The 24,578-nt window shown below is 45.8% G+C and overlaps 1 protein-coding gene across 2 annotated transcripts in view; it reads left to right on the plus strand.

Moving 5' to 3' along the window:
* The window catches only part of LOC118597454, a 35,725-nt gene that overhangs the window by 10,698 nt on the left and 449 nt on the right, over nt 1-24,578 (plus strand). Inside the window, exons 1-2 of one of the 2 annotated variants that reach the window (XR_004946816.1) lie at nt 14,031-14,300; nt 23,724-24,578. The exon at nt 23,724-24,578 is cut by the window's right edge and continues 449 nt beyond it. Coding sequence is in view for 1 of the 2 variants with exons in the window: in XM_036209040.1 (XP_036064933.1) it covers nt 23,724-24,174 (451 nt within the window). In the remaining variant the exon portion in view is untranslated. Of the gene's footprint in view, nt 1-14,030; nt 14,301-23,723 lie in introns of those variants that run through there. The other variant, XM_036209040.1, reaches the window with a different exon arrangement.

Below are 24,578 nucleotides of genomic sequence, written 5' to 3' on the forward strand. Positions count from 1 at the left end.
CGTCCTTCCTCGGTGCTCTGAAGTAGATGTGCTGCTGAAGATTTCTGTCTCCTTCCCCGAACTGTTCAGTAGCTTGTATTCAGCCAATCAGAGTCTTTTAGAATTAGTAGTTTTCCCTCTTGGAAACGTCAAAGTTTGGTGTAATTGGTATGGGTCTGTTTTTTATTTTTCTTTCTTTTTTTTTGGGGGGGGGGGTAGGGGAGGTTTCCAAGACAGGGTTTCACTGTGTAGCCTTGGCTGTCCTGGAACTCACCCCATAGATCATGCTGGTCTTGAACTCACAGAGATCCACCTGCCTCTGCCTCCTTAGTTTTGTGATTAAAGGCATGAGTGGGTGCACATGTCATGGAACACTCCAGAAGTCAAAGGACAACTTTAAAGAGTCAACTCTCTCTCTACCATCTGGGTCCCAGGCTGGAACTCAGGTTTTGGGGCTTGATGGAGAGTTCCTTTGCCTGCTAAGCCACACCCCAGGTTACCTGCTAAGCCACACCCCAGGTCCTGTCTGTTTCTTTGAGACAGTGTTTCATGTAGTCCTGGCTGGTCTTGAACTACTTCCCCTCCTGCCTCTACTTCCCAAATGCTAGGATTATAGACATGAGTCACTGCATCCGACTTAAGGGGATATTTAAGAAAAATATTTCTCCATCTTCCTTTAGATTTAAAAATTGATAAGAATTGAACCCAGGTCCCAGAGCAGCCAGTGACCTTAACCACAGAGCCGTCTCTCCAGCCCCTGAACTTGAGTTAAAAACAAAACAAAATACATGTATTTAATTAATGGGTTTCATGTGGCACACAGGTAGAGATCAGAGAACAGCTGTGGGAGCTAGCTGGTCGTCTCCTTCCGACGTGGGTCCCAGGGATCATCAGGTTTGGTGGCAAGCACTGTTACCTTAGGAATCATCTGAGCAGCTCTCCCCTCCCACAAATTTAAGCCCTGGTTATGGACACACAGAAGCAAAAAGATTTTAAAAGGCTGCAGGTTTTCCCCTTCTTCTGCTTCTGTCAAGAGCAGATTGTTCCAGGGTGCACATTGTAAGAGGTGGAGACGCACCAGAGCTAATCTCTACGACTGTCTCTGCATTTAGTATATTTTAATAGAGAAGTCCACCGTTGAGTCTTTAAAAAATGTTTTCTGTATTTTTAGATTTGTGAGAGTGGTTGCGCTCTCACTTCTCATGTTGCTAAGCAACAAACCGTACAGTTGCTAGGAGATGGACTAGCAAGGTTGGGGGTAATTTTCAACCCAGTCACTACTTTTCCTGTCACCTGACTTTACAGCTTCAGGCAAAAGAGAAAACAGTTCATGGCAGATAAAAAGGATAGGGAGAGGCAGGAGCCCGGTGGTCAGGGACTGAAATACGGCAGCTCGGAGGGATTGGAGAGCAGAGTGTGGATTCTGCAAGGAGGAGCTCTCACGCGATCTCCTTCCATGAGTCATGGAAAAACCTTACACTGCCACGCTGCATTTCATCTTCTGCATGCTTCTACCTTATCTGAAAAACGAATTAGAGAAGAAACTCGGGAAAGAAATCTTCCAGTTACCATTCCTAAGTGTGTACAGGAGAGTGGAAATCAATAGTAATGCTCACGGAAGACCAACAATTACAAAAATGTTTACGATTGTTTAAAAAGCCCAAGTCTAGAGACCCGGATGCAGCCGGCCGCATAAACTGCTTGAGTAGCTCAGTCGGCTGCACAGCACAAGCCAGACGTGATGACTCGGGAGACCGCAGGAAAGCAAGGTCGTCTTCTGACACAAACTGAGTTTGAGGCCTGCCTAGGACACACGTGACTCCGTCTGTGACTCTGTCTCCTCACAGGGTCTGCACAGCTTCAAGTCACACAGGGTCTAGCACAGAGACGGGGATGTGGACCCGGATCTCATCCCTAATCAAGACTATTTGCAGTTAATACTTGCTGGCAGAGGGAAAATCAATTCCTCCAGTGGAGTTTCACTGAGTCTATCAACCACACTCCAGGGCGCGCTTCATTCCCAGAAATAGTTAGCAACACAAAATGAACTCCGTATTTGTGTATGGGCATTTTAGAAATATAATAAAGTATATGAATATAATAAAGTTTATAAATACAATAATTTAGTTTTGTTTGGGCATTTTCATCTTATTGTTTTGGTTTTATTTTTGTTTTTTGTTTTTTTTTTGAAAGAGAGAAAGAACATAAAGTTGGGTAGGTGGGGATGATCTGTGAAGAGTTGGGGAAGGGAAAAGCATGATCAAAATATATTGTATGAAAAAAAGTATTTAAAATTGAAAAGCAGAGTAGAGGAAATTGAGATGACTCAGTGGTAAAGTCACCTGCTGCCAAGCCTGTGTTCGATCCAATGATGTACGTGGTAGAATTAGAGAATCTATGCACCAAAGTTTTCCTTCAACCTTCACATCCACACATATGGACAAATAAATAAGTAAAAGTCATGGGCTGGAAAGAAGGCTCAGAGGTTAAGAACACTAACTGCTCTTCCAGAGGTCCTGAGTTCAATTCCCAGCAACCACATGGTGGCTCACAACCATCTGTAATGAGATCTGGTGCCCTCTTCTGTGTACATAATAAATAAATAAATCTTAAAAAAAAAAAAGGTTAAGAGTAGATCAGTAAAGGAAAGCTAAGAATACAGGAAGGAAGCAGCTATTGTGTGCTACCTTTGCTGTGTCTGAAATAAGAAACCAGCCCCAGGCTTCTGAGTACTCTGTAAAAGGCCAAATCTTTGTGGCTCTATGTAGTTACTGTTGCTAGCAACCAGGAGGCTCTGGGCTACTGTTGCGAGGTCCCTCAGAGCCTCTGTTTGCCTAAACACCGGGAGCTAGTGTCAGAAGCACTGGAGATAAAAACCATTGCAAAACATCCAGCTTCCATTATCCCCTGGGATTTTATGCAAGCGGTCTGTTTTGTGTTCTACAATCTGTGTAAAATGGTAGCTTCGCACAAATGGCTCATCGGCATCTTCATGAGTGTCAGTCCCCACTGCAGAGCGCTAGGAAGATGTTGGGGAATAGATTAAGATATGATGCATGTTCTGTTATCACCAGCTTTAACTAAAAGCATAATAAAGAATCTGAACACAGAGTTGAGGAGGAGGGGAGCAGATAAAGGCGCTGCTAAGCCTGATGACCTGAGTTTGATCCCTAGAAACAACAATACAAAGGTATTCCTCCAGAAGCAAGCTGTGCATATGTGTATTTATGTGTGCACAATGTGACCATACAAACACCCACACACAACAACAGCAGCAGCAACAATAATATAAATAAATGTATTGGAGAAAAAAGGACCCTTGAACTAGTGTGTGCAGTGGGGGATGTGTACCTCTGTGCCCAGCTCAGTAATATTTCTTTTTAAAATTTTGTCTTATTTTATTTTATGAGTATAGATGTTTTGCCTGCTGTATGTCTGTGTACCACATGTGTACCTGGCCCTGGACATGCCGGAAGAAGAGGTAGGACCTTCTAGAATGGAGTTACAGATGGTTGTGAGTACCGTGTGGGCACTGGGAACTGAACTCAGGTCCTCTGGAAGAGCAGTCAGTGTTCTTAACCACTGAGGCATCTCTCTAGCCAGAGAGATGTAAATACATGTTTTAAGTAATTACTGTACACTGGACTCTGTGCTGGGCATTTTGCTCTGTAGCCCAAGAAGTCTTTAGATTTGTGACGTTTTGATCTCAGCTGTAATGACTGTGTCATGGGCCTAGTGTGTTGTGTAGAGTCTTGCTGAGAGCCCAGATTGGCCTGGAACTGGCTTCTGTTTACTCCAATCTGTTCAATTTGAGATCCTTCTGCCTCTACCTCCCGAGTGGTAGCATTGCAGGTATGCTCCACTACATCCAGATGTTTCTCCCCCCTTCCTTTTGTTTTTTGAGACAGGTTTGTCTTTGTGTCATCATGGTTGTTCTGAAATTCATTCTGTGGACCAGGCTGGCTTTGAACTCACAGAGATCCACCTGCCTCTGCCTCCAGAGTGCTGGGATTAAAGGCGTGCTCCACCACGACAGGCCTATCCAGATTTTTATTTTTATTTTTATTTTATTTATTTATTTATTTATTTATTTTTGGTTTTTTCCAAGACAGAGTTCTCTGTGTAGCTTTGGAGTCTATCCTGAAACTCGCTTTGTAGACCAGGCTGGGCTAGAACTCACAGAGATCCGCCTGCCTCTGCCTCCCGAGTGCTGGGATTAAAGGTGTGCGCCGCCGCCGCCGCCGCCGCCGCCGCCGCCGCCGCCGCCCAGCCAGATGTTTTCTTAAAACAACACTCACCAAGGTAGGCTAGGCTACCCTTGACCTCAGTCTTCACGTGCTGCCTTATTTTTGGAGTGCTTGGAATTCTTCTTCCTCTTAGTTCTCAGAATTTGATACTATCTATAATCACTCCTGTTTTAAGATGACAAAATCGAGGCATAAAAGATTAGGTATTTTGCCAAAAGTCACCAAGTAAACAACAGCGGCAGAGTTCGAGCCTGCACAGTCACGTTCTAAGGGCCGTAGGCTTTCTGGGTAAGTTTTCATTCCTTCATTGGAACAATTTCTTTAATGTTTATGAGTGTTTGCCTGCATGTCTGTCTGTATAGCCTGTGTGTGCTTGCTGCCTCAGGAAGACAGAAGAGGGCATCAGACCCCCTGAAACAGGAGCTAGAGAAGATTGTGGGCTGCCAGGTGGGCTCTGGGAATACAGTACGGGTCCACTGCAAGAGCCAGCTTTCCAGCCCAGGCTGCCTTTAGATACCACCTGTAACATTTACACCTGTTTGTTGGGGTGTAGGCGGACTTGGGGGGCACCATGCAGGGGCACAAAGGGTACCTCTAGGGAGTCAGTTTTCTCCTAGGGATTGAATTAGGGTTTGTCAGGTGTTGGGAGATACTTGATTACACCGTGTAAAGATATGTCACTGTGATTGGTTTAATAAACATAGCCAATAGCTAGGCAGGGGGCATAAGAGGGACTTCTGGACAGAGAGGGATCTGGGAAGAAGAAAGGCAGAGTCACCAGCCAGACGTGGAGGAAGCAGGATGGGCAAATGAAGATGAGATAATGAGTTCGTGGCATAACGTAGATTAAAAAGATATGGCTTAATTTAAATTATAAGAGCTAGCTAGAAACAAGCCTAAGCTAAGGCCGAGCTTTCATGATTAATAATAAGTCCCCATGTCATTATTGGGGAGCCAATGGTCCCGATGAAAAAGCCTGACTACAGCCAGGTTTGTTGACAGTGTCTTTTCCTACTGAGTCATATCACTGGCATAATATTTTATTCTAGATTTACTTTAGAAGCTGACCCTTGACACAGTCCTATAATCCCAGCCCTCAGGAAATGGAAGTAGAGTGGTCAGAAATCCAAGACTCATCCTAAGCCACATACTGAGTTCAAGGCCAGCCTGAGTTACTTGTGACCATACCTGAAAAACTTAAGTATGGCCTAGGGAGATGTTCCCTTGGTAAGGTGCTGGCCACTAAACCCTGAGGACCTGGGTTTGGATCCACAGTGTATTCGGAAGAGCAGGATGTGGCAGATCAAATCTATAATCCCAGAACTGGAATGTCAGAGATGGTGGGTCCCTAGAGCTCATTAGTCAGCTAGCCTATCCAAATTTACCAACTCCAGGCTTAGTGAGAGACCCATCTCCAGAAAAAAACACCACCAGCAACAACAGCAAAAATCCTACATATATTAAATAAGGAAATAAACTCAAATAATCAAGACTACATTTAGGGCTAAGGATGTAGCTCATTTGGTAGAGTGCTTGCCTGGTATGCATGAGGTACTGCATAAAAATCAGGTGTTGGGAGGCCCAGAACAGTGGCCTGTGCACGCCTTTAATCCCGGCACTCCAGAGGCAGAAGCAGATGGAGCTCTAAGAGTTCGAGGCCAGTCTGGTCCACATAGTAAGTTTCAGGACAGCCAGAGCTAAGTAGAGACTCACTTGTTTATTTGTTTGTTTGTTTCTTCAAGACGTGGCCTCACTATGTAGCTCTCTAGCTGTTCTGGAACTTCCTATATAGCAAAGACTGGCCTCAAACTCACAGAGATCTTCTTGCGTCTGCCTCCCAAGACTGGGATTAATGATGTGTGCCATCACACCTGGTTTAGAGGCCCTGTCTCATAAAAACAAAATCTAGTGGGGCTGTGGTGGCGCACACCTTTAATCCCAGCACTTGGGAGGCAGAGAGAGGCGGATCTCTGTGAGTTCCAGGCCAGCCTGGGCTAAAGAGTGAGTTCCAGGAAAGGTGCAAAGCTACCCAGAGAAACCCTGTCTCTGTCTCGAAAAACCAAAAAAAAAAAAACCAAACAAACAAACAAACCAAACCAAACCAAACCAACCCTCCCCAGCACAAAACAAACAACCCCAGGTGTTGCTCAAACACTCAGAGGTAGGACAGGAGGATCAGAAGTGAAGGTCATCCTTGGCTACATAGTAAAGCCGAGGCCTGTCTGATATATGGTACCACGTCTGCCTGTGTGTGTAAGAGCCAGGTTGTATAATCCATGTTACTCAGGGGGCTGAGGCAGAAAGACTGACAGATTGAGACAAGCCTTTGGCCATTTAGTGAGACATCTCAAATACACATATTTTCGGGGAACTGGTTCTCTCCACTCTGTCGGTTCTGGGCCTGGAACTCAGATCATCAAGTTCAGGGACAGATGCCTTGACGGACGAGCCATCTCCTCTGCCCCCTTATCTTGTTTTCAGTCAGGATCTTGTGTAATGTAGCTCAGGTTGGCTTCAGATGTCATGTGAAGCTGGGGCTAGCTTTTCTGATATTACAGGTGCGTATCGCCAAAGAGGAATCTCTCTTGCTTTATAGGGACCGAAGTCAAAGCCTGAGACTCTCTTTGATAGTACTTCCTTCTGGCCCTTCCAGGCCTCTTCCCCTACTGGTAGACTATGAGAGAGGAAATCCGGACTTTAATTTTTAAAGCCCGGGGACACATGCAGCTTGTGTGACCTCGGTGACGAATCAGCTGAAATGACTCACTTTTGTAGAATTCAGCAGATACCTTTGACTGGAATGTTGTCTGCCATTGAAAACATCGTGCTTGACCTCATTCTGCAGATTTCTGGAGAGGGGGACTATGTTCCCCTCAGACTGTAACTAGAGGCCTGGCGTTTCAGAGGTTTCCTGTCAGCAATACCGAGACCATTTGGACCGCAATTCAGGTTAACTATTTTCTTGTTTGGTTAAATAGGAACTGGATTTTGGACTCTTTAGTGCTGACTTGGTGCCTGGCAGTCCTTTTACCTTTGGGGGGTATCGTTAGAGTTCCTGAAGCCACAGCCAGAGGAGTCACTGCTAGTACCCTTCATGCGGCAGGCATTGCCCCAGGGTGAGGCATGCCTTCCCTTCTTTCCCCAACTGAACACTGGACAGAGGCCAGTCACTCAGGGCTGGACCACTTTAAAAAGGCAATTAGCATAATGTAAGAAAGCCTCAGAAACCAGAGGGGCTGGGACTCAAATTACACTAAATGATGAGCACTGGGAGCAATGAAAAGGAACAACTATTTCCCTAAAGCCTCAGGTGTGTTTCCTTTTCATGCTGGGGTGAGGGGCACGGGGCGAAGCTCTTCCAGAAAACCGGTTGCAGAGGAGAAGATTACTCATGACTTACTGGAAGAGCAAAGAGCAGCTTCATGGTGAGGGCAAGGCTGGGTGGATGCCAGGGGACACCCCAGGGGGACGGCGCTGCCAAGCAACTGACACACGGAGAGCTGACCTGGCCCTTTTCCTAACGCTGACTGCCGCCGGCTCTGAGGTTCTATCAGAGGACTGCACTGAAAGGCCCAGTATGTGTTAAGACAATCATGGCGGCTCCAGAGCAATCTGAGAATCTAGTAGCCGGGAAATAGAGCGGTGTATCCATCAGCTCTCCATGGATTGACTGTTCGGCTTGGGTGAGACATTCGTTGGGACAGCTCCACATGGCCAAACATTCAGTGTCACCATCCTCTCCGTGCCTTTGAAATGACCAGTTTGAATCCAGACGTCCCCAAATGCTTCCTAGACACTTCTTGGGGTTGGGGAAGAGATAAACAGCACATCATTCTAGCCAGCAAATTTAAGCTTAAAGATGGGATGCTCTTGTAATCTGGGTGGTGGTGGTGGTGATGCACCCCTCTAATCCCAGCACTCGGGAGGCAGAGGCAGGCTGATCTCCAAATTCAAGGTCAGCCTGGTCTACAGAGTGAGTTCCAGGACAGCCAAAGTTACACAGGGAAACCCTGTCTCAACCCCCTGTACCCCCACTCCCAAAATCATTGCTTTTGTACAGCCAGAACGGAAAGTCCGAGGCTAGGGTGAGTGGACACACAGGACGAGAAGGAAAGATGTTTCCCTAACTAATTCTCAGTGGTCATCTTACTAATGAGAAATCTTAGCTCAGAAAGGCAGGGTCCAAAGAGGCAGAACCTGGTGGTGACAGCCAGGCATGTTCGCTCTCAACTGGTAACTGACTCATTGGAGCATTTTAAGAGGTTTGGGCAAAGGAAACCACAGAGCAGGTGGCGCTGTGACTCAGTGTGCTGGCTTGCCCATCCTAAAACACCACATCAGTTCTGCTTCCAGTCAGCTCTTAATTTTTAATCTTTCCTTTGGAAATAGGATATTTAAGCATACTAGAGAGTAGGAATGGGGGGGCGGTGGCTAACATCTCACAGATATTCTTTAAGCAGTTAACTTCCTGCCATCTTTCATGACAGGATGCATCCTGCACAGGCCTGATAGCCTTTGAGGCAGTATCAGCTGCCAAGGTCCCACGTTCCTGGGGCACAGTAGTTGTTCATCTTCTCCATAGCAACCCGAGACCCAAGGCTTTTACTAGGATGCAGTTCAGGGACCACATGAGACACAAAGGCTTGGCCCTTCAGAACAAGCTGGTTGACGCCATTTAAAGTAATAGGAGAGGCCCACGGTAACTGGTATAATGTAAACTGTAATAACAGGGTATGCTTGGAGCTTGGCCCTGGGTCTTTAATTACTTTCTCCTCCCTTTATTATTGTCTTAGACTCTACTAGACACACCGTCGCCTCAGCTACGGGGCAGTCGGCGAAGGAATTTATGTCTGTTCTTTGAGAACATGCGTCCAGAAGCAGAAAAACCACACAAATGGGAACTTTTTATGAAAAGATTTATTAACTTTTTATTTTCTGTGTGTGAGCATTTAGCCTGCCTGTATGTATGTGCCTTATGTGTATGCACGGTGTCTAAGGGAGCCAGAAGAGGACATCAGATTCCCTGGAACTATAGTTACTGCAGTGAACCATCACACGGGTGCTGGGAATTGAACCCAGGTCCTCTGAAAGAGCAGCCAGTGCTCCTGATCACAAGCCAAGGGTACTTTGTCCTGTTGGTTCTTGGCAGATTAGTGGTAGCAGCCCACAGAATATCCTAAGCATCTCTGTTATGTTTTGTCGTCAAGTGCTTGTTTCTGGTGACCTACCCTGTGGAAGAGAGCCCTCATGGTCCCTTGCCTGGGCTCCACAGGAGGTGCTGGGACACTTCTCAAATGTTAGGAAGTATAATTTTCCCAGTCAATATTTTACAATAATTATCTATGCATGCACATCAGGGTTTTGTCTGTTTAAGATTTTATTATGTGTGTGTGTGTGTGTGTGTGTGTGTGTGTGTGTGTGTGTGTTTTGTGCACTTGAATGTGGGTCCCCAAAGAGGCCAGAAGCAAAATCTGAACCCTCCCCCAGGAGTCACAGGCAGCTGTAAGTCTCCCATTGTGGTACCAGGAACCAAAGTCAGGCCCTTGGAAGCAGCAAATTCTGCTTTTAACCGCTAGGTCATCTCCCTGGCCCCCAGGCACCAAATTTCTAATTCTCTTATGTATTTGAAAAGACTTTGTCATTATTATTACTCGTGTGTGTGTGTGTGTGTGTGTGTGTGTGTGTGTGTGTGTGTGTGAGTGTATGTGTGAGTGTATGTGTGTGTGTGTGTGTGTGTGTGTGTGTGTGTGTGTGTAGTGTGTCATATAGAGACTGAACTAGGGCCTCATGAATGTTAGGCAAGCGCTCTACCACTGAGCTATATACCCAGCTGTTGTTAATACTTTTTAAATTATGTTATTTTTTTCTGAAGCAGAATCTCACATTGTAACCCAAGCTAGCCTGGAACTCATGACAGTTTATAGAACTGTCCTGGAACACCCTGCCTCTGTAAAGTGCTATGTGCCATCCATAAGAAGCAGGTGCTTGCCAGGTGGTGGTGGCACACGCCTTTAATCCCAGCACTTGGGAGGCAGAGGCAGGCAGATCTCTGCAAGTTTGAGTGAGTTCTAGGAAAGACACCAAGACTACACAGAGAAACCCTGTTTCGAAAAGAAGAAGAAGAAGAAGAAGAAGAAGAAGAAGAAGAAGAAGAAGAAGAAGAAGAAGAAGCAGCAGCAGCTTTACATTTTTCTGGCTTGTTTGTTTGTTTTTTGAGGTAGAGCCTCACCGTATACCCAGGCCATCCTGAAATTTTATTTCTGTATTAATTTTGGGTATTAGAACATAGACAAGAGAAATTAAGCCATTTGCTTGATGATGTAGAGATAGTTCTGTGGAATAGCCAGGACTGGAGTGTAGTCGAGTCCAGAATTTATGGCTTAAAGAAGTATAAATTACAGCTCCTACACTCAATAAATGTGTAATCTAGTTGAGGGAGAGATGACTAACCCACATTTTAAGGAGCCCGGTAAATTATGTAACATAAGCATATATAATTAAGTGTTAAATGAGATGTTGTCAACTATGAATGCTTCAGAAGGACATGGAGGCCTGGGCTGGGAAAGCAAGCTCTTGTGGAGGAATGACCTTGAAGCTGCGCTTTCAATGACCTCTGAGATGTGCATGTGGAAAGTGCTAGAAGCAAGAGTGAACAGAGCCTTGTCCTACAAGATAAAGCAGCCATCCTGGGTGAAGCTCACTGACTGGCCGGTCCAGCTTTGAAGGCCTTTAAGGCAGAGTTTAAACTGACAGCATTAACGAGAAAATGTCACTAAAGGCCCTGGATCCAGAGAGCTAGAACAGAAGGACGTTCGTTCACCGGTGGCTGTTTGTTTGCTAGTTTGGGTGGCTCAGATCTGTAATCCTAGCACTTTTGAGGCTGACTCAAGAGGCTTGCTGCAAATCAAGGCCAGCCTGAAACCACAGAGTGAGGTAAAAGGGAAGGCCCCCCGAAGAGGTGACACATGAGCTGGGCTCTGACACAATTGGCTTTCTTAGTGAAAGCCGTCATCTTGGCAGAGGCACTGGTTGGCAGAGGCACTGGGGCTGGTGTAAGAGAGAATGCTGCATGCCAGGCTGAGCTCAAAAAGATCAACCTGTTGGTGAGGGCACAGGAAGAGGGGAAAGCTACCTAAATACAAAAGTGCTTAATTATGACAGTGTGTGTGTGTGTGTGTGTGTGTGTGTGTGTGTGTGTGTGTGTGAGAGAGAGAGAGAGAGAGAGAGAGAGAGAGAGAGAGAGATGTGGTGTTGTGCAGGCATGTGCATACCACAGGGCCCATGTAGAGGTCAAATAACAACTGTGTCTTGAGTCTTCTGGGCCCAATGTAATTATCCATTCTGGGTTAAAGTTTCCCACCACACCACGCCTTTTTGTGGTACTAGGGATTGTAGATGGATTTTTTTTTTCTTTCCGAGATGGGGTTTCTCTGTAGCTTTGGAGTCTGTCCTGGACTAGCTCTGTAGACCAGGCTGGCCTCGAACTCACAGAGATCCACTTGCCTCTGCCTCCTGAGTGCTGGGATTACAGGCGTGCGCCACCACCGCCCAGCTTGTAAATGGATTTTTGGGGGCCATCAGCTCACAGAAAAAATGTCATGGAGACTTATTATTAACTATGAAAGCTCAGCTTGTCCCATTAGCTCTTATAACTTAACTCATTTCTATTCATCTACATGCTGCCACATGGGTGGCTCTTACATCTCCTCCTGCATGTCCTGCTTCCTCTGCATCTGGCTGGTGACTCTGCCTTTCTTCTTCCCCGAGTCCTCTCTGCCCCCAGAAGTCCTACCTAACCTCTTCCTGCCTAGCTATTGATCATTCAGCCCTTTATTAAACCAATCACAATGACACATCTTCACACGTGTAAAGGAATATTCGGAAACAGGGGACCTGTGCATGCTCGGTGATCAATTTACCAACTGAACCATGAATCTCTTACTCCTCACTCAGAACCAGGCATGATGGTGCAGGCCTGTGATCCCAGCACTCTGGAGGCAGAGGCAAGAGGAACATAGCAAGTGTGAGGCCAACCTGGTCTATATATCAGGTTCCAGGCCAGGGATATACAGATTGACTCTTGTCTCCAAAGACAAAACAAAAATGTTGGTAGCAAAGCTGGGCACATGGCATTTGCTGGTGTCCCAGCTGCTTGGTAGATAGAGAGAAGCCAAGGTCACAGCCAGGGCCACACTCCTGAGCCTGCTGTTCCCAAGAATCCACTGCTATTTGATGACTCAGCTTCTATTGTAAGAGCTCTCTGCAAGGAAAGTAGTTCCTGAAAATACTGTCCTGGACTGAGAATTCCTTCCTCAAGGAAAGAAGGATTATCCTGACCAGTGTGGGATGGGGGCCACAAATCAGCAGGCTCTTGTTCAGTGTCAAGGGTTAGTAGGTGTTAACTAAAACACCACTGTGCTTCTCAGCTCCTCCTGTTTTTTAACCTCCCAAACAAAGCTATTAGATTAGATAATCTCACACATATATATGAGATTGTGTGTGTGTGTGTGTGTGTGTGTGTGTGTGTGTGTGTGTGTGTAGTAGGGCCAAGATGTCACGGTGTTACATACTTCCAGCATTTGGGGGACAGAGGCAGGTGGATCTCTTTGAGTTCCGGGACTGCCTGGCTTACATAGAGCATTCCAGGCCAGCCAGAGTTACATAGTGAGACCCTATCTTGTATATCTGGCGTGGGTGTAAGTTCACTCGGGTCCATGGAATCAAGAGACAGAGGCACCTCAGGGATGATTCTCTCCTGTCCCAGCTGCAGCGGGGATTTGTCTCTGTGGACTGGTCCACTGTAGCTCATCAAAGGGCCCTTTTATTGGTCTCCAATTTATACCCTTAAGCAAGTTAATCTTCGCACCCCAACACCTCTCATCTAAGCTTCCCAAAGGGAATATGCCAAATGCAAATTCACATCTGAAGAATGCCTGCGGTGTTCTGGGTTCTTCTTCAACGAAATTTGCATAGGCTTTGCACCTTCAGAAAAACTCAGACAAAATTCACATAGAGAGTACCAGGAGACAAAAGGTAGCAATCACAAATGGCAGATTGAGGCTAGGTGCTAACACTCTGGAGTCAAACCAGGAGTAGCTCTGTGGGAATTCTCCCAACATTATCTCAAAAAAATTTTGTTTTTGTTCAGTTATTTATTTTTATGCATGTGGCATTTTGTGTGTGTGCCACAGTGTGTTTGTGTGTGTAGATCAGAGAGTAGTTTTTTCCTTCCATCATGTGGGTTCTGGGCATGGAACTCAGATCTTAGAACCTTACCCACTGAACCATCTTGCGGGTTTTAGACTAGATGAGTACTTGTCTAGCATGTACAATCCCTAGGTTAGATCCTCAGCTGAAGAAAACTGGGCATGGTGTGTCCACTCCCAGTTCAAGGTCATCCTCAGCTGCAGGGTTCAAAATGAATCTGAGGCCCAGGAGGCCCTGAAACACAGAATGGAAGGAAGAGGAGGACAGGAAGTGTGACCACCTACCCTCTTTCCCAGGCGTGCAGAAAAAACAAAGGTCACAGTGTTACTATGAGCAACATGGAGTAACATTAACAATAGTCCCATCGCCTGTCCAGGCAATCGGTTTCACAGTATTGAGGATAAGAAAATTCAGACTGCCAGGAGCATTTATAAAAAGAGCCAAAGAAGGCAGGGAACAGATTGGAAGCCCATGGGGATGTTTCTGTCATCTGTTGACTAGGATGAGGGTCTCGGATCCCAAGGGCATGACGACAGGGTCAGCCCCGTCTCTTTTCTCTCTGTTCTTGGCAACAGCCAGTCAAGCCAGAAAGAGCAATCTGTCAAATCTAATTAGAGGAGAAGAGAGTGAACAATGGGCACCCCGCTCCTAACTGACAGCCCCGTTTAATGAGGTGGAGGAGCTTGGGGGGAATGTGTGTTTCCTATGCTTGGAAATGGGTCCTTCAGATCAATTCTTTCCTTAACGCACAGTGTAAAACATCGCTAACTGGATTCTTATTTACTTCGCCAGAAATCTCCAGGTCTCTTCGCTTTTTAAATTCATGTACATCCAGCAAAGGCAGAAGAGAGCGTGGGTCTGTTAAAGGTGAGGCTGAAACAGAATACGGTTCCATCATGAATTGCTTGGATGTGGCAGTGTATGTTTGCTGCTGATGTTATGTGTGGGTTCTCTTTTTTTTTCTGTATTAAGTTATACCAGAGACATTAGCATTTCTCTGTCTTTGAAGTCCTTTTAAGACAAGGCTTACGATTCAACTGCTGAAATTTCAGAACCCTCTTAAGTTTTATTAGTCATGAGTAAACACATTGTAAGTTACAAACATAGTTAATTATATTTTTGATTTGTACTTTAAATAGCCTCTCTTATCTGGGTGATTTATCTCTTGTATCAAAAGTGGGTTTCATGGGGAAAAGAGATCTATTTTTTAAAATTCAGCTGAGTGTGTTTCTTAAAATTGAAAATGAATTAGACTGTTGATGCTTCAGAAACATGCATTTGTACATTTCAAATAAGCAAAGCCTATCTGTTAAGCTAATATACTGAATTCTGATGCTTTATTAATTCAACGTGGCTTTGGTGTAGGCATTTAGTAATGAACAAAGTGTAGTCTCAGTGTGGAGCAGTTTAGGTTTCTTAAAGGTAAAAGAAAATCTTCTGTGAGGAGGAAGAGACAGGATGGGAAGAGGGTAAGAAAGTAGGCTGGAATTCACCTGGTCCGGGTGCCTGACTTTGATGGTGTTGTCTACTTCCTTTCTGGTTTGATTGTGGCAGCCTTTGGGGGGTTTCTAGTCTCTCCACTCAGTAGTTAAGGAAACAACACAAAGGAACGCAGTCAGTCCAGCCTGGTCTGCTTCCAACAGCGGAGAATGCCAGAACTCCTCCGGCTGAGATAAGAAATATTAAATATTAAAAACCATTGAATCCATAATAAGACAGTAACCTGACATCTGTCTTCTGACCTATTGGTCTCTATGGATACGATGAGGCTGAGGTTTTAAGCCTGGTGTGTGCATGCCATTTCCTTTACTGCTTGTGGGTAATCTTGTATTTTCTCTTTAGAAAATGTTTATTGGATTTATTTATTTTGCTTTTTTTCCTTTCTTTCTTTTTTTTCATACCTAGGCTGCAGTTTTTTGTGGGTCTCAAGGGTTTCTGAATAGAACGTAGGAATGTGCATTTTTCAGAGTGAGCTCGTTCCCAGTGGCTGTTTATTCAGAAAGCTGTTAGTAGCCTGTTAAAAGCCAAAGGACCATCGCCCCTGGGTGGGCTCGAACCACCAACCTTTCGGTTAACAGCTGAACGCGCTAACCGATTTATTTATTTTGATCTTTTATTTTTGGCAGAGTCTCTGCTCCCCCACCCTTGTCCTCTGTTCCTTTTCTTTTACACACCCATTGTGTTAATAAACTCAAGCCTGGTCCCCGGTCCAGAGAACCAACTGTTGTTATTGACAGTTCTCCCTCAGTGGTCAAGGATGTCTATGAATACGTGCGTCATTGTTCTGTGTGACTCTTAAAAACCAGAAATGGCTCCATGCTGAACTTTCTGTTTGACTGTTTCTCTCTCCGTGCCTCTTGGAGCTCCGTTCAGGGGGAGATTTCCATCTCGTCCCTCTCAGCTGCCGCACAGCGGTGTCCGTGACCACACGGTGTCCGTGGCCACTTTCACTTGTGCCTGTGCCTGTGCCTGTGCTCTTGGAATGATTTCATGGCACAAGTCAACACCTAACTGGGTTTGTATCCACAGGGCAGGTTGAAACAGGCATCCGCTTTATGGCTGATTGGAGTGTTACTAACAACATACAAGAACCAAGGAGAGTAGCTAGAGGCCCATCTCAGCACCCTGAGCCCAAGGCGCTGTGTTCTCATCCCCCTGCCTCCCAATAGTTCACCCACCACTCTGCAGTCATGTATTCCTCATACCTGAGATGTTAGTAATGGCCTCACAAGGGTTTGTGAAGAGGAAGTGATGGAGCCCACGGAAAGATGGGCAAGCCTGGGGTACTGAATTATGTTTGCCCTTCTCTTGAGATGGTCTTTCAGATGAAGTGTTTCAGATGTGGCTTAAAGAAGGGTGGTTAATGAACAGAGCCATCCTTGTCCTGTCTGAAACAAAACAAAACAAAACACCACACACATGCAAAAACAATGACACCCAACCAACCAAAAAACCACCACCACAACAACAAAAAAAGGAAACTGAAGGCCCTGGAGAATGGCTGCTGGGGTGACTTGACCAGCTGTGTGATGTGCGAGATAGTGGTCACATATAAAATAAGGGTAACAGTAATGTATGGCCTTTACCAAGTGCCACTGCATTCAATGTCACAGCTGCACCCTGGGAAGTGGACTGAGTTGCTAAATGAGGTGATATAGGAACGGAAAGTACTTAGCGTATTTGGGTGTAAATGACATTACACTGTGCAGACTGTGTGGTCTAAACTCAGAATTCGACCATATTCACTGTTCCTTTAATGCTTTTGTTAGTTGCTTTATTTCCTTTGAAAGGGTCTCAAGTAGCTGAGGCTGTCTTTGAACTCCTGATTCTCCTCCTTCTGCCTCCTGAGTTCTGAGAGTACACGTGTGTGCTGTCATACCTGGCTAATGCGGTTTTTTTTGCAAAGCATGAATTTCTTGGATACCTGCTGTATGTCTAATATGCTGCTGTATATGTGCAAAAGATGAAGTGCAAAACAGAGATTTTTATCCCCAAAATTATGATCTTGATTTTTAAATTGATGTTCTCTAAAATATGAGGTAAGATATTTTGGAAATTTTGAGCCCCACAATTAAAAACTGCTAAAGACTCACTGTAGAAGTAACTGACCTCAATCAACATAGGCAGAATTATGAACATTCACACCCGGGATCTGCTTAAATTTTCTTTTAACTACAAAGGTAAATATAAGCCCGTGACATCTGCTCATTTGTTCTAGCTGGGCCTCACCTGTGAAAGGGAGCTTTTGGAGGGTCTCTCTAGGACTAAGCAAGCTGGTTACAAGGGCTGCCTGAGGCTGGGGCAGCTGCAGGCAGCTGCAATCCCAACTCTTAAGATCTTCTAGCAGCATGCACATACCCCATTGTTCTGGTCACAACGCAAGCGGATATTTAGGGGGCAGATGAAATCCAGTAAGGATTATATTAAGGAGCTGGACTATTCATGCAGAGTTCAGGAAGTAAACCTGTGTTGTTTCTAAAATGTCTGCTTATTCCTCTCAGCTCAGAGAGCCTTCTCTAACCCACAGAACCTGTTTTTAGGGTGTGTGTGAACTCATCCCAGCCAGCCCCAAACTGAAATTCCAATTGGACAAAAAAAAAAGACCACTTCAGCTGTCGGGAGCTGAAGCCACATGTGAATTTTGGTCCGAGAATCCGTCAAGCAGCAGATGGGCTGGGAGCTCGGGGAATGCAGTGACTCCCGAGGCCTGAGTCAGCCCCTTTGCCTTAATTCCAGGCTTAGCTCAGAGAGAAGCAATTTGGAATGCTTTTCTTTTAAAGGGGCAGTGGCAAATTTTTCTTTTTGTTTTGCCTTTTGGTTTTGGGTGTTATTCATTTGAGTGTTAGAGATTGCTCACAGCAAGTGCTCCGGCATTCTTTTGTTTTATTTTGTTGACAGGGTTTTACTCTGCAGCCAGGTTGGCCTGATCTTAGAGATCCACCTGCCTTTGCCTCCTGCGTGCTGGGATTAAAGGTGTAGGCCACTACCGCCCAGCTGGGGGTATTTCTAAGGGAGCCCTCCTTCTTTTTACACTGAAGTGATTTCTTAGCAGATGAATTTCATTGACTCACAGTTCTAGAAAGAATAGACTCTTAAATGTAATGTGTACTGAGTGTAATTATTGAGTTAAACTATTATAAGATACTTAGGTTCATAAATCAACACTTTAGTTTCTTTCTATTCCAGAGATGCTGGTAAAGGAAAATGGATTTATTATTGTTTAGCTAAACCAGAGAGAGAGAAAGGCTTCTACTGTCTCTCCTCCAACAGTGTTATGGGTTATCAGGAAAGACAAAAGGAAAGCCGAGCACTCCACACGTATAATATAACCATGAGAACGTTTACCAGCCTTTCCCTGAGGAAAAGATTTGGGCCCCATCACGTCCCATCCCTCGTTTGGAAGACGGTTTTGTATTTAAGTCTGGGTCAAGGATGTGGGGCTGCAAAGAGTCCCCATCTTGAGGCTGTGGCACAGCAACACTGGAAGACCAAAAGGGATGGAATCTCGGACCTGAATGGAGACCTACGGTTTCTGTTGGATGGGCCAATCACCTGGCTCCAGGGACACCTCCAGGAGGGCAGATCACCTGAAGCCAGTCGAAAGAGACTGGTGGAATAATTAACCCTATAATGAGATAAAGTGCCTCTCCTTCCCAGAATTCCCACCGCAGCGCTGTAGTCTGCAGGGCTGCCCTCATCCAGGCTCCTGAAGGGACGAGCCCTGTCCCACTCGAGCGTGTGGCTCCGGCAGGCCTGGCCCTTCTCCCCCATCCCCTCTGCCTTGCTAAAAACCATTAGATTACATTCCTGAAGCCGGCCGCCAAGGTCTGTTCCCTTATTTGTTCACTTCCTCCTCCTGAGGCTGACGATCAAGGTCCAGCTATCAAAGTATTGTATGTAGTCCGGCTCACCTAATTAACATGCCATGTTACAATTAAACACCTCATTCTAACATGGGGTTTCCCCTTTACCTTTACAAACCACCGTTTTCTTACGAGCCACGGCTGTCTCCTCTCTTCCCAGAGGCAATCCTTTGTCCCCCTCCAGGACAAATACCCCTCCCCCTTCCCTTGTTCCCTTCCTCTTCTTCCTCTTCCTCCATCTCCTGTCTTTGTCTCTTATTCTTGCCCTCTGCCCCTTTGTGCTGAGAGCCTGAGCTGAGAACTTGGTCTTGGGGGTCCTTTTCCTTTCAAAGCCTGCACTTCTCTGAACAGGAAAGTATACATTTTCCTCTTCTCTCCCTCTGCTCCAAGTGTCTGCTGTGTTTCTGACCTCCACGGCAGCTTACCTCAGGTGAAATTTGGTTTTGTTTTCCTTTCCGTTCTTCTCTGGGCAGCTGCTGAGATTTACAGCTTGTCTGCCTGGCCTTGTTTTAGTTCAACCTATAATAAAACTTCCCCAGGCTTCCATTTGAGTCCATCCCTAAGTTATTTTATTAAGGAGACTCAGAACCCCCAAAGGGGGTACCAGTTTCTCCAGGATCATAAAGATGGTTCCCTGGGCAAAAGCACCTACTGTGCAAGAGAGAGAGAGAGGAAGAGGGAGAGAGAGAAAGAGGAAGAGATCTTTTTTTTTTTTTAATTTTTTTTCTTTTTTTTCTTTTTTTTCTTTTTGGTTTTTCAAGAATAATTCAGAATAATCCATGGCTGTGGTGCCCCAGCCTTGCAAATTGCTGCCCTAGGGCATGGATTCTCATTAAAGAACTATTATGATGCCTGTCTCTTTATCATGGCCTAAGTAGTGGGGCCTAAGGGTGGTCCCTGGGCTAAATGACCTGAATTAGGCCTAACTTCGATGTTAAATCTCCACCTAGGCTAGAGATTTAACCATGTTGTTTTATATTTTTTATTTTTTATTCTGACACAATAAACAAAATAAAAAAAAAACCAAAAAATTAAAGTGCCCCTGTTTTGAAAAAGAGAATAGTATTGGGTCCCATCCATTCTGCACCTGACAGAGTTCTTCCTTCGTAACAGGGTTTTCCTCTGAGGTCAGCTTAGGCTCCTGCTCAGCACCCGAACTTTGCAAATGGGAAAGGCGATGGTTGAAGTGAGGCTTTCTCTCCCGCTGCGGCTTCAGTTGGGATCAAGGCTGAACTGTCTCTTCCTGAAAGTGAACTTCGTGTTTTATTTCATTTTAAGGAGAAATTTTGCCTGGAAGCCCAGATTAAAATTTCCAAGGGTGGGAGTGTAAGTGACTGGTAGAGTTCAAAGCCTGAAGGAAAAAAGCAAACGTCACAGCAGGTTAGAATTCTAAATGTAGTTAGACCTTGCTTTCCACAGAGTGCAGGGCTCCGGAAGATTCAAGGCTCAGATCAGTATCGGTGAGGAATTTATTTTGCCTGCCTTCTCCCAAGAGATGAAAGCAGCTGGTGGAGGAAGGAGCAGGTGAGAGGGGGTGGGGGGAGAGAGAGAGAGAGAGAGAGAGAGAGAGAGAGAGAGAGAGAGAGAGAGAGAGAGAGAAAGAGAGAGAGAGGCTTTCTCTGTAGCCCTTGGCTGTCCTGGAACTCGTTCTGTAGACCAGGCTGACATGGAAGAGACCCTCCTCAATAACAAAGAAAAAGCGGCTTCCCTTCACCGCCACCCCCGCTGCCCAGAGAAAGGCTTGGCTTTGTGTGAGCCGACTTCCTCTGGGGACTCCTCCAGGGAGGTCCAAGCGGTGTCCTGGCCTTAGTTTAGTAACCTTTGGTTCAGTAGTCCAGGGTCATGCCCGGAGATGTGTGCCTACATTGTATTAAAGTTTTCAGCTACTGTGTTCTTGTATCTTCTCTCTGAAGGACACAATAGAATAACAGGGAGACATTCCTTCCTTCCTCTCTGCAGATAAACAAATGTCAGACCTCTTCCTGGCTCTGCCCCATTCACTAAAAGTTACTAAATATCCCCTTTTGTCCTCCAAACAAAGAGCTCCTGGTATTCATCTGGTTGGATCCAGATTGTGAGGGCTGCAGCCCAGACACTCACCTATGGGACCTACTAACCCAACTTCCTTTGTCCTGCTGTTGAGTTCCCAATTGGGGTTTTTCTGGCACTGCTATAGGCATTATATCCTATATACCCATATATAGGCAAGAGCCTATAATGAATGCTTACAGATGAGCTGTGATGGGAAACACAGTCTTCATGTCACACAGGAACCCAGTAAACATCATCATCCCTTTTATTTCCCCCTTTTTAATGGACTTTTTTCTTGTACTGAATTTGTTCTTTAACTATTTCACACAGCTGGGCATGGTGACGTATGCCTTTGATCCCAGCACTCTGGAGGCAGAGGCAGATGGATACATTTCTGTGAGTTCAACCCCAGCCTGCTCTACATGCTGCGTTCCAGGGCAGCCAGAGTTACAGGATGAGACCCTGTCTCAAACAAACAAAGCCAGTTTCATATATATAATACACAGTGCATCCTGATTACTGTTACCCACACTAATCCCTCCAGCCTCTAGAACTCTCTCCATTCAAGTCTTCCCCACGCCCATGTCTGTTGGTTCTGTTTTGTGGCCCACTGACTTAACCTGGGCTGCCTTTGTGACCACAAACCGTTTGCTATTTTTCTCTGGAACGCGGTGGACTGCTTGGGTACACGGTTAAAGACAATGTCTGCCCCTCCCCCAGACTGCATCTGTGGCTCAGAGTTCAGCAGGGAAGCATGGCCTCAAGGGCCTTCCCGGATCTCTGATAGATTGCTGACAGCTCTGGTCAACTGCATCATTTCAAGTACAAGCGTCCTATGAAAGCGCCCGTCTGTGGGTCTTCATTCTCTCCCTGGAAGAAAAACGAGGTTGTGTAGGATTCTAGCAGTGGCTGTGAGTGGAAGGCACTAAGGAAGACGGATCATTGGATCAGGTGAAAGACAGCTTGCATGAGAAGGCACCTGCTTGATGAAGGGCAGCGTAGAAAGAGGAGCTGCATTTGGCATCACCCTGCAGGGTTCCCGACAACCTAGCAGCCTCAAGAGCAGATAGCAAGCCGTCATCTTTCTGCCGGCTTCAGCCATAGGGGGAAAAGGTGGTACCACCATCCACTCTTCCAGTGGATGATGATGACGTGTTCTAAGGAGATGAGTGCAGAGGCTCCTGTCAAATGAGTGAGGAGAAAACGGAAGTGGGGAGAGGAGGCGGGACTCCAGGAACCTCACCGCAACGGTCCTAGAATAAAAATGACAGGCAGAAATGACTAGCGCATCCACGGTTAAAACGCAATCCTCTGCTCATATTTTAAGTTTGCATTATAACTTCTTGTAAATATGTGGCAAATCCCATTAATACAGGGTAAAATAAAATTAAAGCGGACTCCTATCAGGTTCTGTTTTCCATTCCCCACTAGAGTTGTCTAAAATGATAATGCGATCATAAAAAATCAAACCCATCCTTTTTAGATGTTGGAAGCGTTAAAGCCGCTAAAGCCCTCAGGGACATTGCCTTCCCAAACCATAGCAGGCATCAGCTTTCTTTTCCCGGCACAGGGGCGGCTCTGGCTACGTCCCAGCTCTTTACGTTCGTGCTTAGGGCAGAGAAAGAGCTCCCTGGAATGTGCAGGGTCCACGCCCTGCAGGCAGCTGCCCGGCACCGAGCTCTTTGCCGCCTTGACCAGCAGGCGGCGCTGTCTGGACGCTGCGGCCACCGCCCGGCGGCCACCGAGGCCATTTCCGTCGCAGCGGATGAGCCAGCCGCCGCCACGCCTTGGGAGTCACTCGGCCCGTTTGCTTTAGTTCCCGAAACATCCTGCCCTTTAAAAATAATATTTTTTAATCTTTTAACGTTTCATACATTTAAACAACGTGTATTGATCATATCTATCCACCACTACCCCCTCACATTTTATTTACTTATTTGTGGATTTTGCAGCTCCTGAGGCCTGAGCCTTGTGCACAGTAGCCAAGGATTCTACCACTGGGCTGTATTGTATCCCCAGCCGCATTGTGCTCTCATGACAATTGCTGCTATTGAAAACTTGGGCAGGTCAAATGGTTCAGTGGACAGAAGGGCTTATAGCTCAAGCCTTGCTCACTGAGACTGATTCCTGGAACACACTTAAAAATAGATTTCTGACATCGCAAGTACCAGTGGTGCTTTGCCCTCCACATGTGCGCCCACTCGATAGATAGATAGACAGATAGACGGATAGATAGATACATAGATAGATGATAGATAGACAGACAGATAGGCAGGCAGGCAGGTAGATAGATGGGTAGGTAGGTAGGTAGGTAGATAGGCAGGCAGGCAGGTAGATAGATGGGCAGGTAGGTAGGTAGGTAGACAGGCAGGTAGGTAGGTAGATAGGCAGGCAGGTAGGTAGAAACTTGCCCGTGAGGGCTTTTCAAAAAGAGGGATACTTGGGACTGGAGCGACGGCTCAGTAGTATAGAGTGCTTACTGATCTTGCAGGGGGCCAGGGTTGGTTCCTACCATCCACATTCACGAGGCTCACAACCGCCTGTAAGTCCAGTTCTAAGAGACCAGTAGCCTTCTGGCTTCTGTGAGTTCCTGCATGCAGGCGGTGCACATAAACTCACAGAGCTATGTACACATAAATAAAAAATAATAAATATATCCCTTTTTAAAAAGTGGGAAACCTAATGAACAAAGAGTAAATGTTTCTAGAAACAAAACAAACAAACAAAAAAAAAACAACCTGCATTTATTTGAGTTATAATTGAGTTTTCTAAAGACCTCCACTTTAATTCCACTCATTCTAACCAAAAATGGCCTCTGACCCAACAAAAAAGGCAATTTCTGCTGGAAATTGGAGTATATTTTTTAAAAGTCTCCCTCCTGTTTCGTTTTTCCCAGCCTTCTCCATGCTCGGCCTGCACAAGACCTCGAGAAAATTCAGCTGCGCCGCCATCTGCTGGACGTTCGGAGATGCTGCAAGAACCTGCCGGTTGAACGAGGTGTCGTGGTTAGCCGGGGAGAGCTAGCTTTTCGCCCAGGAAATAGCGGCGCGGCAGTCAGTGTTCACATGCAGACTGCTCATCCAAAAACAAACGAGCAAGCAAACAAAAAAAACTACCAAACCGGCCCTTTGCTGGAAAATAGTCCCCGTGTTGAGAAGCACTCAGATCTGAATGGTCTGGGATTGGTGGAAGCCCAGGGCTACACTGTGGGAAGAGACAGCATTCTCTTCATTACATACATCCACGTTGGGCACTGGCCGAAAACTAAAACCTTGTTTTCCGTCACTGCTCACGGGGGAGTATCAGAGACAGAAATCCCAATGCCCTTGTTCTCCTGGATGGACTGATTTTGCTGAACGGAAAGAATATTACAAGATTGAAATAAAAATCAATCTGGGAGCTGGGAGGTGTTCAGATGTAGCCTGGGAGGGGTTTGGTACAAGGTCATCAAGCCCTGCCACGGTTTCCTAACCTCTTAAGTCAGTTCTGATTCTCTTGAAGATTTTTCTATTTAGGAGCTGTGGACCCTATTCACACAGGGGCTAAACCTATTTGCAAACACATTTATACAAGTGCTCTCAAATAAACATTGTTTATTTGAAACAATCTCTTCAACATTGTTGCGATTCTGCTACAATCGGAGCTCAGAAGCCACTTGGGGAACTGAGGAGCGGCAGAAAGATCAGAGGATGGCTGGCCCACCCACCTGGGAAAATCCGGTTCGCTGCAGAAGCTTTAGTAATGGAAACAC

The sequence above is a fragment of the Onychomys torridus genome, chromosome 16 (genome assembly GCF_903995425.1).
Source record: "Onychomys torridus chromosome 16, mOncTor1.1, whole genome shotgun sequence".
Lineage (NCBI taxonomy): Eukaryota > Metazoa > Chordata > Mammalia > Rodentia > Cricetidae > Onychomys > Onychomys torridus.